The sequence below is a fragment of the Tenrec ecaudatus genome, chromosome 3, assembly GCF_050624435.1.
Source record: "Tenrec ecaudatus isolate mTenEca1 chromosome 3, mTenEca1.hap1, whole genome shotgun sequence".
Taxonomy (NCBI): domain Eukaryota; kingdom Metazoa; phylum Chordata; class Mammalia; order Afrosoricida; family Tenrecidae; genus Tenrec; species Tenrec ecaudatus.
The window spans coordinates 95983113-96005453 of NC_134532.1; the positions used below are offsets into that span (position 1 = coordinate 95983113).

At 38.7% G+C, this 22341-nt stretch overlaps 1 protein-coding gene across 2 annotated transcripts in view; it reads right to left on the reverse strand.

The window, feature by feature from the left end:
• The window catches only part of AFG2A (AAA ATPase AFG2A), a 325370-nt gene that overhangs the window by 56833 nt on the left and 246196 nt on the right, over window positions 1–22341 (reverse strand). For both annotated transcript variants that reach the window (XM_075543842.1, XM_075543841.1), the window contains exon 15: window positions 20187–20351. In XM_075543842.1, the coding sequence (XP_075399957.1) occupies window positions 20187–20351 (165 nt within the window). The remainder of the gene's footprint in view (window positions 1–20186; window positions 20352–22341) is intronic.

The window sequence follows — 22341 nt, forward strand, 5'->3', positions numbered from 1 at the left end:
ATTGAAATAGTAATTTGTACTTAAAGGATTGCCTTTATAATATATTGGCCTTGAAAGTAACTCTCCAACAAGAAGTGTCTCTGGATTACTAGTCACTCTCCAGCACAGTGCTTCAGCAGACTACAAGTATATTTTCAGAGCTGCTAAATTTGGATACTTAACATGTGGACATTCGCCAGGGCTCTGCTCCTTCACAGGTGTGGAGACTGAAGTTTAAGTTGAAATGCTCATCTGTGCACCTGCCTTTTAGGTGGACCATAAGAAGACAATAACATCTCTAGCTATGAGTCAGTGTTCTTCTAATTGTCCTTTGATCAAGCTTCAAGTTAAGATAATTTGCCTGCCAGGAAATGCACTTGCCCAAGATTTTAATTCTCAAAATTACAGGCCAGAACATAAAAATTGGGGTTTCTGAAATGTCATTTTCCTGTTTTAAATTCATAAAACCACATTTTCTGCACTATTTTAATTGAATAATTTAAAAGGAAGGGGTGAAAAGCAACAATATGAACTTAAATTCTTTCAGCACACAGCATATACAAGATTTACAGCTATTTCTTCAATATAGTTCTGATCCTTACAAATAAGTCTAAAACATTAACTAGTTCACAAAATGTCTGGCTAGAAACAGCCCTCCCCCACAGGGGGTACATAGGTAGTACAGGCAAGGAAGTTGGCATTTTTAATACCAACGATAAATCATTGTTCAGACTGAACAGTGTTTGCCAGGCTCCACTACTGGCTTTGGCATTTTCATGGTAGGCAGGCAGTTTCCATGCCTGTGTGACAGTAATGACCACGCGGTAGTAAAAAGTCGAATTCTCATAGTATCCACTTACTTGTTTTTATTCTCTAACCCCATCTTGCAGTTTCACTTACCAGAAAAGATCATATCTGGAAAGCTCTTTAAAACTAAGAATCTTTCAACAGTTTATTTTGCAGAGGTGACATGGGGAGAGAGAAGGACAGCACTGAGGAGCCCCGGATGGACACAAAGAGCACATGAAACACAGGTTCTTTCACTCCAATCACAGTTCCACGTTGGCCTTGGGTCATGCTTAACAACAGGATAAAAAATTGCCTTTGGTTGTTATGAGCTTCAAGCTTTCAAATGCCAGGATTATGAAAATCAGAGGTTCCAACACTAGTGAAACAAAGAGTTTAATTAAAAAGAAACTGTTACATTCAGGTAATGCAAACTTGTGAGGATGGTTGAGGTAGTTATTTCACACACACACACACACACACACACACACACACACACACACACACACACACACACACCACTTTACTATGTCACCAATGTCACAGTGTTGCTCTGTCACTGGGATTCCGTGAAAACAATACTCTGAGAAATAAGGAAGTATTCATCCATAGGTTCATCAGTATTTTTATCTACAGCAATTGTTTTTAAAGAGTTTCCAAGGTGCCGTGAGGCCACAGCATGGGGAAGAGGGAGTTGTATGCAGGCCAGTCCATCCAATTTTACTTGTTCATATATATACATACATACACACACACACACACACCATATATACTCGTGTAAGCCCAGTTTTTCAGCACACTTCTTATGTGACTTTTGTGGTAAGATTCGGTGCCTTGGCTGATATTCAGGTCGGCTTACCTCGAGGATATGAGGTAGAATGGGCTTCCCGCTGAATGTGTGATTTGAGGAAGGGCGACAAGGTCTGCTTCTGAAAGTTTTTGGAAACTATTCATCTCTCGTATAAAAACTTATTTAAAAGCAAACAAACACTGAAATCCAAAATAAGGTTTTCATATAGAAATTTAGCTCAAGACAAACAATGCACTCTAAAATAAGGTTTTCACGGAGAAATTTAACTCTTGATTAGCGTGAAGAGGCAGAGGAAACAAATATATGATCACTTCTTCAGACCACAGTTTATAGTTTACAATGTTATAGTTTCAAAGCATACCCAATATAATCTTTACCAAGTAGTCTTCTTTTAACATGGAAAACTCGTCAAGAGCGAGTTTTTTCACCCGTCTGTACAGCGAAGCCTAACCACGTGCTTACACTAGGACGATTCTTCACCCTACTCTGGGAATTCCCTTTCCCGCTCGGTGCGGAGCTGCTGGTTTCCTACCCTGCATGCGGCTTCTTGCTGTTGACGGAACATGGAACCTTCTAAAAGGAAGCGAAGGAGGATACCCTTGGTTTTAGATCTTAGATGACTAACATTTTGTTCTAAGTTGGCAATGCAGCTAAGAAGTTCATGGCAATAAAACTTCTAGGTTTTAAAAAAAAATTTGTAATTCCTTTGGTAGATTTCTCTCTTTTGAGACTCCTTTAAATGCATTTAACAGATTCTCATATTTTTTTTTACTATGTCAGAAATTCTCTAATCTTTATCTCCTTATTCTTGTATAGTACTTTTCATTTCTAGATGTGTATATTAAAATTTCAGGGTCATCCTTACCCCAAGGAGCGTTTGATGGATTTGAACCACACAGTTTGCAGTCCAATGCTTGCCTGGCAAGCACGACCAGGGATCCTCAGATACTATTCATTTTATTATGTCTCTAAAGTTGATGGGATCAGGAATATAAAGTAGTACCTAGTTGAAAGTTACTGTGAGATACAAATAAGACAATGCTAATGACTTAAGTTAACACAGTGCCTGAGAGAAAGATACTACATGTTTATATTTCAATTGTTCTTATTAGTTTTCCCAATATGAAATATTTTCCTATTTTATTTTTTCAGATATTTAAAAAGAGAAAGTAAACCACAAATTTTGTCACCCAGAGTTTTTCAGGTGCCTCAGCAGCTTTGAATTCCTTTGCTATCCACTCTCCATCCCACCGCCTCCTTGCCAGTCAGATTATTAACAGTAATGATACCATTAGCCTGGGAAATGATTTTTCGGGGACAATGTTTTGTGTGGGCTCATAAATAAATTTGTAAGAGAGACAGAGTTCATAGTGAGATAGACTAGAAACCTTATTTATTTATTGCCAGAGTTCGAGTTTATTAAAACGTCAAGAAAGGGTTTTTGTTGATAAAACAAAGATTGAATAGCTACATTGGATAAGGTTCCAGTAGTATGTATGTATGTATGTATATATATATATATATATATATATATATATATATATATATATATATATATAAAACGTTATATGTGCTTAAACTTACACACTCCTACCTTCTATTCCAAGTCTCTCTCATGGGAACCAACTCTGACAAAGCAAAATCCTGCACCATCCTGGGTGTCTCTGTCCAGGATAATTTTGGCCACTGAAAGGCCAAACAGTACCCAAGATGATCAAAATGCTTTGCTGCTGGTATAAGAACATCTGTAGACACCTTATTTAAAACAGACATAGGACTCATCTTCAAAACAGTTAGGTGTTGTTGAGTCGGTTCCAACCCATAGTGAACCTATATATACAACAGAACGAATCACTGCCCAGTTCTGAGTCCTCCTCACAATCGTCCCTAATGGAGATACATCTTTTAATTTTTCAACAATGACAGTGTATGAAAACAACACCCCCTCCCATTTTTGGTGGAGTGTGTTTGGAAGAATTATTTTATTTTATGACAATGTTTTTGAAAGGTTCTGTTTTGAAGACACAGAGACTATTTAAGATAAAGAGAAGAAATATTCTCTCTTTATGATAAGACTCATACATTTAGACATAAAACTTTAAATCTTAAAGACAGAAAAGGTCTCAGGAATGATTTCAGTCAATATAAAGAAACTGCAACACAGAGGTTACACTTGTCTAAAGGACTAAGGTGTGACTGACCCATATACCAAAGTAGTTTTAATCACCTCATACACATGTGTAAAGTGGACCCTGAATAAGGCAGGTCAAAGATAAACCAGTTCACTTGAATTATGAAAGAACTTCAAAACACCTTAATAGGAAAACTCAAGAATCTTTTTTTTTTTTACATTCTTTTTGAAGCCAAAGAATGCTGAATATTCCATGGGTTCCTTGAAAAATGAGATAGCTGTCTTGGAAGTATAGTCAAGAATGCTCCCTGAAAGCCAAGATAGCAAGACTTTGGTCCCATCTCCTTTGGACATGCTAGCAGGCCCTGTAGAGTTAGAAGCACATCATGCCTGATAGTGGGTCAGTGGGAAAAAGAAAGCCTTGTAAGAAGAGAGCTTGACACAGTGCCTGCGACAGACTCAAGCATGGCAACAATTGTGAGGGGCACAGAACTAGTCAGTGTTTCATTCTGTTGTTTGTAGGTAGGGGTGCTATGTCTCAGAAGTGACCTCAAGGCACCAACCCATATAAATTTCCTCTTAAATTGGAACCTTCAAAACAATACTGTTAGTAAGAAGACATCATCCAAAAAACTTACAGCTTAAAGTACAGTGTGTCTCTATGGAGGTTCACGTGAGGGGTCCTGGGATTACTTCTGCTATGCTTTAGGACTCCTAAGGCCTTAAGACAGTTATGAACTATCCTTTAATACAGTTCCTCATGTTGTAGTGACCCCCCAACCATAAAATTATTTTCATTGCTACTTCATAATTGTAATTTTGCTACTATTATGAATCATAATGTAAATATCTGATATGCAGGATATACTTTCATTGTTACAAATTGATGACAAAATAATAATTTATAAATTATCAAGGTCTCATGAGGGAGGGGGGCACAGGGAGGGAAGGGAAAAAAATGACCTGATGCCAAGGGCTTAAGTGGAGAGCAAATGTTTTGAGAATGATGAGGTCAATGAATGTACTAATGTGCTTTACACGATTGATGTATGCATGGATGGTGATAAGAGTTGCATGAGCCCCTAATAAAACGACTAAAAATGTTAAAAAAAATTTTTAAGTAAATGTTTAGAAAATAATGAAGGATGGCAACATATGTCCAAATATGCTTGATACAATTGATAGATGGGTTGTTATAAGAGTTGTACGAGCCCCAAGAAAATGATCTTAAAAACCCAAAAACAAAAAAGCCCAAAATTGAACATAAATAAAGCATAGCAATTAAAAACAAAAACATATATTCTATATTGTGAAATACTTATTTCTAATGACAAATAAATGAAATTTTATCTTGAAGCATGGTGTAGCATGGGTAACAGTCTTCATGCCGGGCACTGCTATGTGGGTGTTATAGGCATGTGGGTGGACTGCCTGGACCTGGATACAGGAACGGTGGTGTCTTGGTTCCTAAGACCATCAGAAACAACCCTTGCGAAAGGGTCATTTGACCCCCAAAGGGGTCACGACCCACAGGTGGAGAACCCTCATCAGGGTTTCTCAGTTGTAAAACAGAACTACTTATTACAGAATCTATTCCTGTTACTCACCCTTTCCTACCCACACTGCCCCCTAACACCAAAAACCAAACTCCCTGCTACTGTCGATGCAAACTCAGAGTGATCCTACAGGACAAGGCAGAAGTGCCTCTGTAGGTTTCTTGGACCATAATTTTTTAAGAGTAGAAAGCGCCGTCTTTCTCCATCACCCCACCAAATAAACTCAGTAAAACGTAAGAGCAGTGTTTAAGATATGATAGTAATTAAACTATTATGCATTTTGATTATTAAAATGTAAAAATATAGCTGCATATGATAGGAAAGACTGGAAATCCTCCAGCAAACTGTGAATAATAGACTTTACTTATGTTTACTGGATAAAAATGTTGATTTAAGTAGTTAAAACTATCCCTCGAATAAAAGATGAGCTTTTCTGTTGCTGTAAAATATTTGGAACTTGATGGCAATGGTAAATGATTTAGTGTGGCCTTCAAATAAGCAGGTCGGTAGCAGTGGAAAGGGTTAAGAATAAGAAAAGCTGCAGGAAGCAGACCAGGGCGGCTGGATGTCTTCGTGCGAGTTGCTGTGCCAGCCTCCTAATAACACATTAGCTACAAGATGTCTTGCTCTTTCTATTCACTTAGTTCTATAATATGAAAACCCACCAGTTCGCGGTTCATTTGGGGGAGTCAACTTTAAAAAAGGGGCGGCTCCTGAGTGGATCCAATTAAATCGTTTGCTTATGAGACAACTGACTGGTACTATTAAAATAAATATATGGGAGTAGGGGTAAGATAGAAAAGGTGAAAGATAAAGTGGGGCAGGGGAAGGTAAGTTACAAACAGAAAAAAACGAACTTTCCCTAATCTTGTCCAGGGCTGGCCTGTATCTATAAAAGAAATGCCCCACCCGCTTTGCATTTTGCTGGTGGCATTACCGTCTCCCTGATCCCAGAGGCCAAAACGCAGTCTTTTCTGTTAGGTGACCCCAGTCCATTATGAACCTAATGCATTTCAGGCACTGGTCTGGGAAACTAAGTACCATAGAAACACTGCTTTCAGAAATTAAGGTACTCAGAATTCTCAAAAAGCAATTTACAGCAAATTTGTGGTAAACTAGAAGGTGCCTATAACCATTAATTTCCACAGACATTTCATGCTGAAATGAATGATTATGTGTTAATAGAAATTGTCCTTGTTATACAGACACAAAAAAATGTAATCAGAAACAGAACATGACCTAAACTATAATGGACTCTTTGAAAAAGTTCTAAGTAATTATATTTAGAAGAAAGAAGAAAATGACTTCCAACTCATTAGGGACTGAAAGATCTTGTTCCTTCTTCATTGCGCATGTGGCTTTCTCTATAAAGTTAAGAGTACCGAGTTAAAATACGTCTGACTTGAAGTTTAAGGCCAGGCAAATCTGCTCTTACTTTGAAATGAGCCCTGGTGGTGCTGTGGTATAAGCAATGGACTACTAACTGCAAAGCTGTTTCTCGGGAGAAAAGTCTGCTCTGAGAAAGAAAGATTTATAAAGCATGGGAAACCCTATACATGGTTGCTATGCATCGGATTCGACTCAGTGGGAGTTGAATAGGTTAAAATGAACGACTCAAGGCCTACTTACAACAAATGCTTCATCCTAGTCAAAATTCATTTGCTGCTTGTGCATATTTTAAATTATCAAATAAGACAGAATTTGAGCTTTTCTTGCACTAAACAGAAAACCCCCGGGGTTCACTGCCCTTGAGTCAATTTTAAGACTATAAATCTTGACGGACGCAGGAAGTCCAGCAGAGTGGCTGGTGGGCTGATCCATGGACCTTTAGCTTAGCAGCCCAACAATGAACCCATAGCACCAGCAGGGTGCCTTCGGGTTCCCATAGATGACAATATTTAAACACAGCTTTGTAACCAGCGACACTTCAGGCAGAAAGTCAACTGATTCTTCACATAAATGTAACAACTTATCTTTAGGTGCTCTGAAGCTTTACCACTGCTGGAAGAGTCTACACAGAGCCACCCGCTGCCATCAAACCATTCCTGCTCACCGTGACGTTCTAGAGGGTTCTAAGGCTGTCCACTGTCTAGCCTCGCCCTTCTCCACTGATTGTTTTAGTTAGCACTCTAACCCACAGTGCCACCAGGTCTCCTCAGCCATGTCTAGGTTCCAGATACACACAGTTTTATGTTACAGAAGCCAAAAAGCCAAATTCACTGTCAGCACATCAATACTGACCCAGAGCAACCCTACAGGATAGGGTAGGGCTGCCCCGTGAGTGTCTGCACCTGTAACTGTTTACTGGATTAGAAAGCCCTGTCTTTCCCCAGTGTCATAGAACACCTTCATACAACATAATTTCTATAAGGAGGGTATTTCAGTACAGATTGCACTAATCTGCTTTGGAAAGAATTGAAGTTATTACTGCAGTAAGTGAAATTTTATACTATATTAAATCAAGTTATAGCTAAATTCCAATGTGCTCAAATTATTAACCTAGTTTATAATGTACTACACTATTGATCAAGTCTTATCTTTCTTTCTTGAGTTTTTTATAATGTCCCTAATATTGTTATTGATTTCAAATTCTATTAAAGTACAAAAAATGAATATATCAATGTAATTTGCTTTATATAATATACATTGCAAAACTTTAGCATAGAAGGCAGAATTTCCATGTGAAAATATCTGTGCAGGACTTAAAAATGAAGTGGACTAGGCATGACAGTTTTTGGATGTGTTACATGTATGGAACAACAAGTGTTCAATATTGCCCTTATTAAGGAAAGAAAATTGCATCTTTCATTAAACTATCAGAAAGTCACAGTGACAAATCAGACCAGCTTTTGTGAATGTATTTTCATGCTATGACCAGATTTTAATTGTCTAATGAATTAGTATGTTTTCACTTGTTACATATTTATTTGTATAAATTATAGATATATTGGATTTGTTTCCCCTTAAACTTCTAAGGTACAAGCTTATGTTCTATAGTAGTAGAAATATGAAAATAATCAAGAGTGTTTGACTGCTCTATTATATTTGTAAGGATTCTGGCAAGACGTTAAAACTAGTCCAACTAAAACAATCCTTGGCTTTAACTAGAAAGCCACTCCTTAGGGTTCTTTTGAAGTGGATAAAAATATGCCAAGGGGCTACTTTTGTTACCACGGAAAAAAGATCTCATCCAGATGCGAAAATAGTTCAAGTTATTTTAAAAAATTATTGGAAAGTAACTAATTTATTATTTTAAAAACGACTTCAATCTCCCTAATGTAAATGTGGCAAAATGTATTATAATTAGGGTGGATTCCGGCCCCTGTCCCCTATGAACAGGAGCACCTGTTTACAAACATTTAAAAAAAATCAACAAGCATAATCCATTTTCCAGGTTGTAATAGCAACAGGGAGCTATCAATTTAAAATACTCATACCCAAAGGCTTCAAATAAAAAGCCCTATGAATCTGAAAATTCTTATCAGTGACTAAGGCGAGCTTGTTAGATCATGCACTGACATTTCCGAAGGCCAGTAGGAGCCTTGGTGGTGTAGTGGCTACACCCTGAGCCACTAACCTCCAGGTCGGCAGGTGGAGACCACTGGCTCTGTGGAACTGACTATTCCTGCAATGAGTTACAGTTTTGGAAACCCACAGGGACAGTTCTCCCCTGTCCTACAGGGTCCCTGTGAGTCAGAATTGACTTGATGGCAGTGAGTTTGGTTTTGAGTAGAAGGTGTATCTAAGAACCATTTAATGTTTGCATTGCAATTCTGAAAAACATTGTATAGCGTTTTAGCAACATTGCAATAGAATGGCATCTTTTAGAACACAGAATCACTGCTATTTGGTGATGAAGAATGAGACTATACCCACATAATCAGCATACCATGAATATCAAACATGCATTACTTTTGTCCTTAATATTTAAATTCTAGGCTTTACTTAATCATGTACACCCAATCCTAGCCTGACTGATAGGGCATTAAACAAGTTTAGCAAATGATGCTTCTAGAAGAAATCTCTACTTTCCAGGGTTGCTAAAAGAACAATCACAAGACTTTTATATTTGGAGAGTTTAGCTAAATACAATGAGTGCACAAGCAAGTGTATTGAAGAAAGCTGATAGTTTTCAGCCACCAAAAGATAACACCTGAAGTCTTAAAGACTGAAGATAAATAAGCAGCCATCTAGCTGAGAGATAACAAAACCCACATGGAAGAAACACACCGGCCTGTCCTGACTCGATCGCTGAGGACACAGTGGGTGCATAAGCAAAAGTTGTGAAGAAAGCTGATGGTGCCTGGCTATCAAATGAAATAGCATCTGGGGTCTTAAAGACTTGAAGATAAACAAGGGGCCATCTAACTGAGAAATAACAAAGCCCACATGGAAAAGGCACACCAGTCTGTGAGATGACAAGGTGTCGAAGGGATCAAGTATCAGGCATCAAAGACCCCCTCCAAAAAAATAATAGCATTGTGAATGAGGAGGAGTGCAGAGTGGGGACTCAAGGCCCATCTGGGGGAAATTGGACATCCCCCTGCAGAAGGGTTGTTGTTAGGTGACGAGACAGTCAGAGGGCAGTGTAAACGATTAAACATACAATTTTCCTCTAGTACCTAAACGCTCTCCCCCTCCCCCCCGCCACTATCATGATCCCAATTCTACATATCTGGCTGGACTGGAGGATATACACTGGAACAGATAAGAACTGGAAATACAGGGAATCCAGGACAGATGAACCCCTCAGGAACAGTGATGAGAGTGGCGATATCGGGAGGGTGAGGGAGAAAGGGGGAACAGATGACAAGGTCTACATATAACCTCCTCCCTGGAGGATGGACAGCGGAGAAGTGGGTGAGGGAGCCGTCGGATAGTATAAGATATGATAAAATAATAATTATATATAAATTATCAAGGGGAAGGGGGGAGTGGGGAGGGAGGGTGAAAATGAGGAGCTGATACCAAGGGTTCAAGTAGAAAGCAAGTGTTTTGAGAATGATGATGGCAACATATGTACAAATGTGCTGGACACCAATGATGTATGTACGGATTATGAAAAGAGTTGTATGATCCCCTAATAAAATGATAGATAGATAGATAGATAGATAGATAGATAGATAGATATAGTTAGAGAGAAAATTAGCCTTTTACTATCTTAGGAAAACTACACCAAAATCTTTATAGAATCATTTTCTATTGAATAAATAGCATGCTTTATGTTTTATTTTCCTAAAGCATAAACTCAAGGTAGTAGATTCTCCAAATTTGTTCAAACATCTGAAGATAAAGAAGCAGACTGGTGTATGCAAAAACCTGGAGAACCCACAAGAGAGAAGAGAAAAGCTAAGACGTTGTGAGAGGAAAACAAAACAAAACGTTAAAATGCTCAATCGGCATGACCATCGGCCCAAGTGAAGTCTCCGTTACGGCAGATTTAGCCTAGAAGTTAGACACAGAGATCAAGCAGATATTGACTACCTTGTTGTCTGGACACACGCTGTTTCCCGAGAAGGGTGTTTCCGTGTTTGGTTATAAAATGCTCTACATTATGTCCAATTTACAAACTGGATGCTTGCCCTTTATTGTATATACACTTCCCTTCACTTAGAAGACTGAAGGAACCATAACATGCAACAAGTTATTCATCACAATCACCTTGATTTATCTGAAGTACATATTCAGAACAGGTCTCATTCTAACATGGGAGCTCCCTTTAGTTATTTTGTTGCAAACAGCTTCTTATTCAAAAAACTATTTCCTTTCTAAATAATGTTTCTTGTAAAAGGAGGGCCAAGGGGACAAAAAGAGTGTGTGTGTGGGTAGGGGAGAGGGGGAGGGGAGTGTGGGAAGGGGAGACGAGTGGATGGCCTGACAGCTGCTGAAATACTGCACTCACACATGCTCGAGAGTTTGGAGATAGCACAGGAGCCGGTAGTATTTCCTTCTGATGTACACACAGGCACATGATGAGTCGGAACCAACTTGATGGTAGCCAACAACAACACACTTCTGCTTTGTCCATTACTACATCCATATCCAGAGCCTTTCTTTAGTCACTCAGTGTCCACAGTGTACAACAGACCGTGTGTGTCTTTCATGCACTCTTCCCATGTCATCTGCCAGAAGTGCTCCCTTCCCAGTCCTGCGCTCTGAGGGAGCCTTCTATTTCTCTATTAGGATGCAGAGCAAACGTCATTTTCCAGTATCAACTATACCCTTCAACACAAAGTAGCGAGTTGCTCCTTTTTCTTTGCTTCTATGATACTCCATGCACCACTAGATCATGCTACAAAAATCATAATATATAGAACTTATTTGTCTAAACTACAGATCTTTATGCGCAATCCTGAGAAATATAAGAAATGCATAAAGAAAAACAGTTTCTGACTTCAAGGAGTTTGTATTGTTTTTGAACACACAAAGAGTACTACAGAAAAATACACATAAAATGGTATAATGAAGGTGTGCTTCATACCTACTGTTTAGCTTGCGAAGTCACTATCCACAGTAAGAGGCAACCTTTTAGCCACGACCAAGAGATGCCACAGGGGACCGTGAAACAGTTACAAGATGTTTTTCTGTTGACTCAGGAGAACATACAGATCATAAAGAGGCTTTCATGAGCAGTTGAAAATCTGGTTTCTTGGGCTGGGTCTGTCCTTATTTTCTGTGGGACTTTAGACATGACAGTTGTATGTACCTGCCTTTATTAATCTGCTCCTATAGGTATGATGCTCAAATAGATACTGTGTATGAAAACACATTTAAAACGATTAAGTGCCATTTCAGTGAATGTTAAAGCTGACACTTTTGGTTCAAAAAGAACTGAGAATGGAAGCATCAATCTACCACTGATCTAAACATGAATATCCACTGATGTACTGATGGAATACAAGTAACTGATTGCTTTATGTGTGTCCGCCAGCCTCGAGAATCTCATACTTTGGGGAGATGAGGCAACTGCTCCCATTATAAAATTAAGGTAAAGATATTAAGAGCTAAACAAATGAAACAGACAGTAAGCACAAAGGAGCTCCTAAGGAGAGGTAATTTCTGGTTGTAGTAGTAATAGTGAGCCATGGTTACAGAAGGCTGTGTAAGGAAAGAGCATTTTGAAACACTGGGGTACAGTAATGCGAATTGTAGGGAAAATGTACAAGAAAGAATGGAAGATAAATGACAAAATAATAATTCATAAATTATCATGGGCTCATAAGGGAGGGGGGAGCAGGGAAGGAGGGGATAAAAAACGAGGACCTGATGCAAAGGGCTTACGTGGAGAGCAAATGCTTTGAAATTGATGAGGGCAAAGAATGTACAGATGTGCTTTACACAATTGATGTATGTATGGATTGTGATCAGAATTGTATGAGTTCCTAATAAAATGTTTTTTTAAAAAAAGAATGGAAGATAAGTTATCAAGTCAGAATGTAGAGTCCATTTGGTGAAAGTGGCATGCGTTCACAGGGGAGTCTGTGATTAAACAGGAAAAGAAGGTTGCAGACAGTCTTCAGGAGCAGGCTCTGCTTCACTCTAGAGGTAACCCACTGTTGCTATCTCCTACCTAAAAACACCAACTGGAATGCCTCAGGCCAAAGGGTGGTCTGACTGGCTTTAGGATCCTTAGTTCTATCTCAGATTGTTTTCAGAAAGACCAGCCAGATGCTTTAGGATCCTTAGTTCTATTTCAGATTATTTTCAGAAAGACCAGCCAGATTCACAGACTCCAGGCCAGATTCTAACACACTGATCCTGAATTTGTTTGAGGGAAACTGTCACAAGAGATTTTATATTAGAAGAGTACAAACATCTAAGTGGCAATAAGAATTCCTTCTGATTTGACTATGTGTGAAATAGAGGAATATTAATCAGCAAGCTAGACAGGTAATGGAAGGGTCGCCCTTTATTATATAGAATAGCTCAACCTTGGCAAAATGAAGCCTTCATGAATAAAAATCACTGGAAGGTGATGCTTCAGTGCCAAGCCAGCATGAAAACCCTAAGGCTAGAGGTTCAAGGGGCTAAAGAAGGGGTTGGCAACACACTGGCTGCTACGTGGGACAAAGATGAAGCAAGCTCCTCAAGATTCATGGAGCAGTTCCACTCTGTCCTGCAGGGTCACTGTGAGTTGAAATCAACTTGATGGCAGTAGGTTTTGGGTTTTGTAGGATACACGCTACAAAATATAATTCAGAAAAAGACAGAGTACAAACTATAAAGGAAAAAAATAACACTGTGAAATGTATTTGATTCTAACATAATACTTTAGAAAAACTTTCTAGAGCTAGGGTCCTATGATTGTATTAAAAGTTACCTAGTTAGCAAATATTTATATTTTAAGGAAAGGATGAGGCAAACCCAATTACCATTTAGCTTTCTGATAAATTATTTATCTGGTTACCGAGGTAATGAAAAATACTATCAGCTTACAGGAGAGTTACCGATATTTTGGGGACAAATATAATTACTGAACAGATAAATGCTTACGAAGGATTTTTATGTGTCAGTGACTCTTACTGTGTACACTTTAAAATTTCATTTAACCCTCTGAAGGATTTCATGAACACGTCTGTGGTTTAAAGAAGTTAAATAACTTGCCTGAAACTTCCCTGAGAGATCCTACTAAAGGTCTAACCAATTGTAAAACTGACATTACTGCCAGAATATACAAATCTCAATATAGAAAATAAATGTCATCATCACCTACAGTACTTATGAGATGTATACTTGACATTAGGCAATTTGAAATATAGTTGACATAGTGCCAATTTCACTTAGTGCGATAAAAACCAACAAGGAAAATAACACTCATAAGCAAATAAAAATAAAAAACAACTCAAATTTTACCAGTATTAGTCTATAGTCTATGTCAGCAATTCTACTATCAGCTCTCTCTTACTTGTCACCTCTGGTCTCAAGTTCATGACATACTATGGCCATCAATCCAATTAATGGCTTTGATGCACACATATTTATCACTCTTGATTTCCTATAAGTGGGTGAGATAAAAGCTCTAATAAAAGTAAGCAGGATAATTTGATAAAAGAAAAATGAATAAGGTAGAATATGCGACAAATAGCTCAAAAACAAAAATCAAAGCAGAAGAAAACAGCGGCTCTAACAAAAAACACTTCTTATTTTCTGCTGAAATGAAGTCCCATCTGCGTTTAGAGAACAGGTTCCCATTCCCTGGAAGCCACAGCCAGAAGCCAGAGACAGTGATGTCCATGGCCACCAGGGAGTGGCGGGCAGCGGAGAGTGCTGAAGGATGGACGGAGGTTCCTTGGAGTTTGCTCCCAAGTGACTGCATTCTCCTTCCAGCTGGCGACAGACTTCCTCCTGGAACCCTCCTGAGGTTTAGAAAATGCCTCACTTCTCTGTACATCCTTTTGAGGGAGGGACATCAATTAAATCAGAGAGAGCAGAAGGAGCTACTTCAAAACCTGGGCCTATGCAAACTTTCATGGAACAATGCTGATTGGGTACAATGAAGTACCAGGTAAAAAGATATACCCTCTTCATCCCAGGCCTGTTCCACAAATTTTAAATTAAAAATGAAAATGTTTCCCCACAGTTTAAACCTACTGCGTTTCTAAAATCAAACAGAAGAGCGGTGGTTTATCTCCAGTTCACCTGGTTAAATCCTTGTTCATAACTATCTGTGTACAGTTAAATAAAATTAATTTGACATATTCTTGAACATATTCCTCTTCCGGGACAATAGTTCAATAATTGCTCATATTTTTCATGTTTAAGGAAACGTAACATAGACACTCCTACTCCAATAGGAAAGTGTGCCCGCCGCAGAGCATATTGTCAGTGGGTTAGAGGGCTCTGCATATGACAAATGAGAAGTGACATCTAGTTTTCCCGAATATAAAATCTTTCCCAGCCTCCTCCCACTTTACTATGTCATTGCTCATCATCTATTATGTAGTAGCTGCTGTGCTGGAGGATACATGGTCTCAGCCTAGAGAAGAGATAACGTAGGTGCTGTGTTGGAATCCAACTGATGGAAAAAGGTCACATGTAATTTTGGTTTACAAACATTACTGCACTATTTATTTTGTTGAGGAGAAGAAAGACTGGACTACAGAGATGAAAACTTTTATTTGATCTGAAACTAAGCTTTCTCTATGCTGAATATCTCATTAATTCATTGAAGCATTACACTGGTAACAAACACTGCTGTTCTCAGTGCTCAAGTTGGTCCCCAATTCATAGAGAGCTCCACACAAAGCAATGAAATGCTGCTCAGTTCTGTACAGTCCTCATGGGTGACTGCAAATCGGATGACTGTGATCCATAGGGCTTCCATTGTCCGGAGACAACTGCAGGAAGCACAAGGGCAAGTCAAGAAGCACACCTACCAAATCATCTCAAGCTCAAACTCACTGTCTTCCAGTCAGTTTCAACTCCCAGCGACCTGCCCTCGGAGCTTCTGAGGCTGCTAACTCGTGATGGGCATAGAAAGCCTCATCTTTTTTCTGAAGGGCAACTGTAGGTTTTGGATTCCTTGTATTTGGGAACAAAAAGAAGTCTGAGGGAGCAAGAGCTGGAAGGGGTAAGGTTCCCCAAGGAAATTCTACTAGGATTGCCCCCTTGCTACCCTCAAAGAATGAGTAAGTACACTGCCTTTATTAGGAAAAAACAACAAAAAAATAATCCTAGGCTCTACTCTGCAGCCATACTTTTTGACTCAACCTCTGTAACAGATTAAATATAGCAGCTATGTCATGCTTTGGCAATTATGTAATGATCCCTCCAATCAATTGATTAGGGAGGGATGCACCATCCTTAATCTCATTACAACACTGATTCAATGGAAGGTGTGCTTCCCTGGGGGTGTGGCTGGTAACACCTTTAATCTTAGAGACACAAGAGGGAAGCAAGCTGGGGTAAGGGACACGGGAATGGATCTACTTCTACTAAGAAAGAAGTGCCAGGAGGGGGATGAGGGAGCGGGAGTGAGCATGAGCCAGGTAGCTGGGGTTGTGAATGAGACGTAATACTGGAAGTTTCGGTTTATTAAAGCCACTCCCCTGTGTTCTATTATAGCGGCACTCCGTAATTAAGATGCCCTTGTATAGTGCCAGGCCAGTCTTCTAGACCTTCTCAGTCTAGAAGCTCTGCTAAAAACTGTTCACCCAACACAACAACATCTAAGACTCTGGTAACAGAGGGGTGGTGGCTACACATGATGTGCATTGTATGGGAAGTGAATCCAGGATCCTTACAAAGAAGCCTACCACTGCTCTGCCATTGCTCCTACTTTAATGATGGTTATTTTCCTCGAGCAGTGAGGTAATACCCAGGTGCATTATCTAGACATTCAGAAATAGAGAGAGGGAGAGAAGAAAATCTACCACAGTGTTTGAAATGAGTTACTGAGACAAAGTTTGGGAATATTTTTCTATGAAGTTGTATTAATACTTTGATTATAAACAAGATCACAGTAGATATCTCTTCCCCATCCAAGAAATTGGAATACAAAAATATAATGTGAGAAGAGACAGGATTTAATGCTAATTTTCCTGAATATTTAAAAAAGATTCAATAAAAAAATTAACCTACATATGATGAGGAAGACAGGTACATATGTATAAGACCTAACATTCTGGCATACTAATTTCTGGCACCAAAATAATCTTTCTCTTCAGTCAGACAGAACTTATTAGCTTTGGTTTCTGTTTTCTTGTTGATTCTATTAATTACTATAAAGTGGGAAAGGGACATTTGTACTATGCTAATTGTTCTTCTACTCTACTTAGTACAAATGAAAGATTTAGTCTCTCCTTACTGCTTCCAGTAAACTGACATAACATGTACTTGATGAGAAATGACGATGGCAGCGTATGTGCAAATGAGCGTGACACACAGGATGAATGCATGGATTGTGATAAGGGATGTAAGCGCTCCCAATAAAAGTATTTAAAAATATGTACTTGATGCTGGCCTTTGACCTTATAACAACATGAGTTCTAGAAATGCTGGGCCAGGTTAATAGCAACAGAAGTAACTTTAATTTCAGGGTTGGTTATGTGAAAGATCTGCTTATAGAGATAAATGCCCTTGAACTGTACCTTTAACTATTTTGTACATGACATTTTTACTGTTGGAGTTGAAACATTAAAAAAAGAAAAGTATCCAATATTTATAGTCCTTCAGCTAAAGGTCTGAGTTGTTACTGTATATACTTGTGTATAAGCCAAGTTTTTCAGCACACAAAAAAATGTGCTGAAAAACTGGGATTCGGCTTATACATGGGTCAGTGGTACCCCAGTGAGGTGTAACATCTTGCTGCCCCCCGCCCCCCACCTGCCGAGGTAACAGGACAAGCACTGTTATCTTGCAGGTGATTGCTGTTTCTCCGCTGTTCATTCAAAGCCCGGCTGACACTGCAGGGCTTTGAATGTTTGTTTACTCACATCTAACCAATCGGAGCTATCCTATGACGTGGACGGCTCCAATTTGCAGAAGCACCCACAGTGATTCACTTACACCGGCAGCTGAACTGGTAAGGATGTGTCTGTGGCTGCGCTCTGTCTCTCCCCTCTGGTCTCTGTGTTAATTCACATCCTGCATCCCCCAGCCGCACGAACTACCACCCCCTATTCCCCACTCCTCCCAGCTAACACATCTTTTGAACCAAAACAAAAACGCCGGTCATATGAGGCTGGTTTCAAAATGAAGGTTGTGTCAAGAGCAGAAGAGAGCAATAAAAGTATTGCAAGTAGGGAATTCTATGTTGACAAAAAGCAAGTGAGGGAGTGGCGGAAAATGAAGGCTGACTTGGAACAGATTCCAAAAGCTAAAAAAGCTTGTCGTGGTTTAACGTCTTTTTATGGGGCTCTAGAGAGTGAATTGCATAAATGGGTTATGGAGTGTCATCAAAATGGTTACTGTGTAACACGCATGGGAATCCGCATACATGCTCTACAAATGGCTAAGGCTGACAAATATAAAGCATCAGGCATTGAAAAATTTGCTGCGTCAGCAGGATGGTGTACCCACTTCATGAATGGGTTTGGCCTACTATGTTTGAGACAAAGAACAAAGATTTCCCAGAAATTGCCACAAGACCTTGAAAAAAAATTATGTCATTCCAGTCATTTATTATAAAACAAAGAAGGATTTATAATTAAGACCTGGCAGATATTGGGAAAATGGATGAAACTGCCATGACTTTTGATCTTCCAAGCAACAGAACTCTGGCAAGTTTAGGAGAAAAAAACATTTTTCTCAAAATCACAGGAAATGAAAAAAAACACTTTACAGTTGTTCTATCATGTTTGGCTAATAGAACTAAGCTGCGTCCTGTCATTATTTTTAAAAGAAAGATCTTGCCTAAAAAGATCAATTTCCTGCCAAGAATTACTGTTAAAGGCTGGATGGGTGAAGACGGAACAAAAAAAAAATGGCTGGAAGAAATTTGGAACCGACGACCAGGAGTAGCCTTAAAGAAAGAGCTATCGTTACTTGTTTGGGATACAGCTGTACTGCAGCCTCTGGATGTACTTTGAATAAGCCTTTTAGAGACCATGTGCGAAGGATGTGGCATGAATGGATGTCATCTGGTCAAGCCCGACTAACAAAAAGAGGAAATCTCATGAAGCCTGATATAGAGTTAATAGCAAAGTGGGTTCGAGATGCATGGGAAGACATTCCAGAAGACACGGTGTGACATGCCTTCCAGAATGTAGTATTAGTAATGCTATGGATGGCAGTGAAGACTGCGCTTTGTATGAAAATGACAGCAGTGATGGTGATGACGGCGACCTCAGTGAGGACAGCGTCTATGATGAACTCACACCAGCTGAAGCTCTGCGTTGGGATACGGATGATGATGAGGAATCCAGTTTTGAAGGATTCACACTCTTCACATTCACATATAAATGTTCTCATATTGGTCTCCAAGTCCCACTAATAACTTGTTATATGTTCATCTATTTCATTTTATAGAAAAAGAACCCAGCAACCAAAATGGGATGTGGAGCCTAGCCTGTTGGGTAAGTCAGAATAGAGGCAGAGCCTACCACTTCTTCTCACTTACACAAGTAACACTAATTCCCTAGTGCAAGTTACACCAGTGTGTTCCAGATAGTTCTATGCTACAGAACACAGTCCATCCTTTCTTACATGCACATAGAAAATCACATATCTTAACAAAATTTGTATTTATAGATATGTCTGTGTGTGTGTGTGGCTTCAAAAAGTTCACGAAAAAAATGGAATTAAAAGTTAACAGAAATTTCCACACTTTTGGTACCCTTGTAAAATCACTAAGTAAAAGGCTGCAATGGAGAAGAAAATGCTTAATTTTCAAACTTAAAGTGGTTTTTGATTTTTTACAAAGGTCTTTCATGTTCCTTTTTAGAGTATATTTTCACAGTTAAAGGTGGAATATGTGTCTCTTACTACTTTTATGGGAAAATCTTTATATATAAGCAGTTTGAGAAAAATTCCCCAAATAACAAAAGATGGTAATAATACCATCCCTTTGCCTAGCCCTTTGTACTGTAGGATGCTTTCATGATATCCTAATTTCTTTTCTATGATAGCAACAAGAGAACATTACAATGGTTACACTCTGACAGGTAAAGAAATTAAAATGCGGAGAAATGCAAGATTGGCTGAAAACTGTATAAGGAAACAGATTCTTCTGACTTCTAATTTTTCTTTCCATTAGATTATGCTAATTTTTGAAGACTATATTTTGAAAAATATAACAAAAGCCATGAATGAAACAAATGAGTTACAATAGAGGTGGATAATATGCCATTTAACTTAGTGATTATCTGTCAGACATTAAAATATTATAACATACAACATTTAAAATAGTTGGCAGTCTTTGATTGCTAATGACCCAGGCTACTGTCTCCCTTCCACCAAGGACATTTTGAGGGAACTACATTACCTCTGCTCCTGAATATGTATCTGTTTGGCGGATGAGTTCATCCAGGTCAATCTCCTTACTGACTGGCATACCGCTAAACTGCAGGTTAATTATTTCTCTTCTTGTTGTTGCATCTGGTAAAGGCACATAGATAATTCTATCAATTCTCCCAGGTCGCATCAGAGCCTGTAAAGAAAATGGTAGAACATGGATGAGGCAAGCTTATAAGCGACATTCCACATCATGCACCAAAAAGAAGGAAAATGTCCAGAATCTTATGAACCAGTTATTTAATTAGTAAGTAAACAATGTTCAGATTTCTTTTGAACTAAAGGAAAAACTTTTAGCATTAAGAACATGAAAAGACAAGGCAGATAAGAAAAAACATTAATAAGTCACCTAAAAAGAGTGTATCAAACATAAAAGAAAATAAACAAGTTCAATGGTAGATGGGATGAAATTGAAATCTGAACAGACATCTTACAAAGGAAGTTGAAGGGCAAGTACATGAAACGATGCTCAATAGTATCAGCCATCAGATGAGTGGAAATTTAAGCCATAATGAGATACTAATATATTATGCCCAAAATTGAGTGACATGACCAATACTAACAATACTAAATGTGAAGTATATAGGGCAACAGAAACTGATTGTTGATGAAAATATAAAACAGTATAACCATTTCAGGAAGGTAACTGACAATAATTTAAAAAGTTAAATATAAGGCGATACCGGGAGGGTGGGGTGGAAAGGGGGAACCGATTGCATGCATCTACATATAACCTCCTCCCTGGGGGACGGACAGTAGAGGAGTGGGTGAGGGGAGACATCGGACGGTGCAAGAAGTGACAAAATAATGATTTATAAATTATCAAGGGTTCATGAGGGAGGGGAAAAAATGAGGAGCTGATGCCAAGGGCTGCAGATGTTTTGAGAATGATGAGGGCAATGAATGTACAAGTATGCTTTACGCAATTGATGTATGTATGGATTGTGATAAGAGTTGTATGAGCCCCTAATAAAATGATTAAAAAAAACAAAAAGAAAACCAAAAAAAGGTTAAAAATACTCTACTACAACAACCCAACCATTACACTTCTATGTGTTTACCAAGAGAAATGCAAACATTCTCACAATGATTTACACATGGATGCTCATAGTTTAAATTACAATACTGAAAAAATTATAAACATAAATGGTGAAATAAAATACTGAAAAACTAATATTAGTCTAGAGTGGCAAAGAGCAAACCATTGGTTCTTTGGGCCTGGAGGCACAGGGAGGTTCAAAGGGCAAGAAACCTTTCGTGAGTAAAGGGCTGCTCTGTACCATTCTTTCAGAGGTGGTCCAGCCCAAAGAGGTTTACATATCTATATTAATTGAATTTCACATTTTAAGTTGACACAGTTTATTTTATGTAAGTTACTGTTCAATAAAGTTGATGGAATAAATCAAATGAGTAATAACATAGATTAGTTAGGTTCTCAGTATTAACAGATAAATACACTTAAAGAAGTATGAAAATATTTTCAGGACTTTTCTATCTGAAAATACTATCCTCTTACATTCAGCAGTTTGGAACCTAAGAAAGGTCAATAAGGAATTGAACAGGTGAATTTCTGTAATGTGACCATGAACATGGGTAACAGGTACCACACCATTTCAGTACCATAAACAACTTTGAAATAAAGGCCATGTAGCCATTGTTACTGTATTTCACACCAGTTTAAAACAATATTCCAGGGATGGTAACAGAGGCCATGAGAAGAGTAGTTTTCTAGTTAAACATGAGGGGAAATACAGGGCAGAAACAGAATTAAACTGGTATACTAGAAGTGGTATCTCCTGGACTTTGCCACAAGCTCCGACTGCACTTTCCCATGCTATGGCCCCACCTGGGCTCTTTTCATTAACGCTCTTGATTTTACCTCTCTAGCTAGCATCTAATCCCTATCGCAATGGCTACCCAGACACACAGGCAAAAGTCACGATCGAATAAGGTTTCATTAAGGACGTTAACAGGTTGCAATGCTAATAAGAAATGCTCGGGGTAGATATTTACAAAGTTCTTTCATGTCTGCTAATAAATGCCCAAAGGAGCATACCACTCTGCTAGAAGCCTCAACCCAAAGGCAGTTCCACTTCTGTGGGTAAGCAAGCTCAGCCTCTCCAATT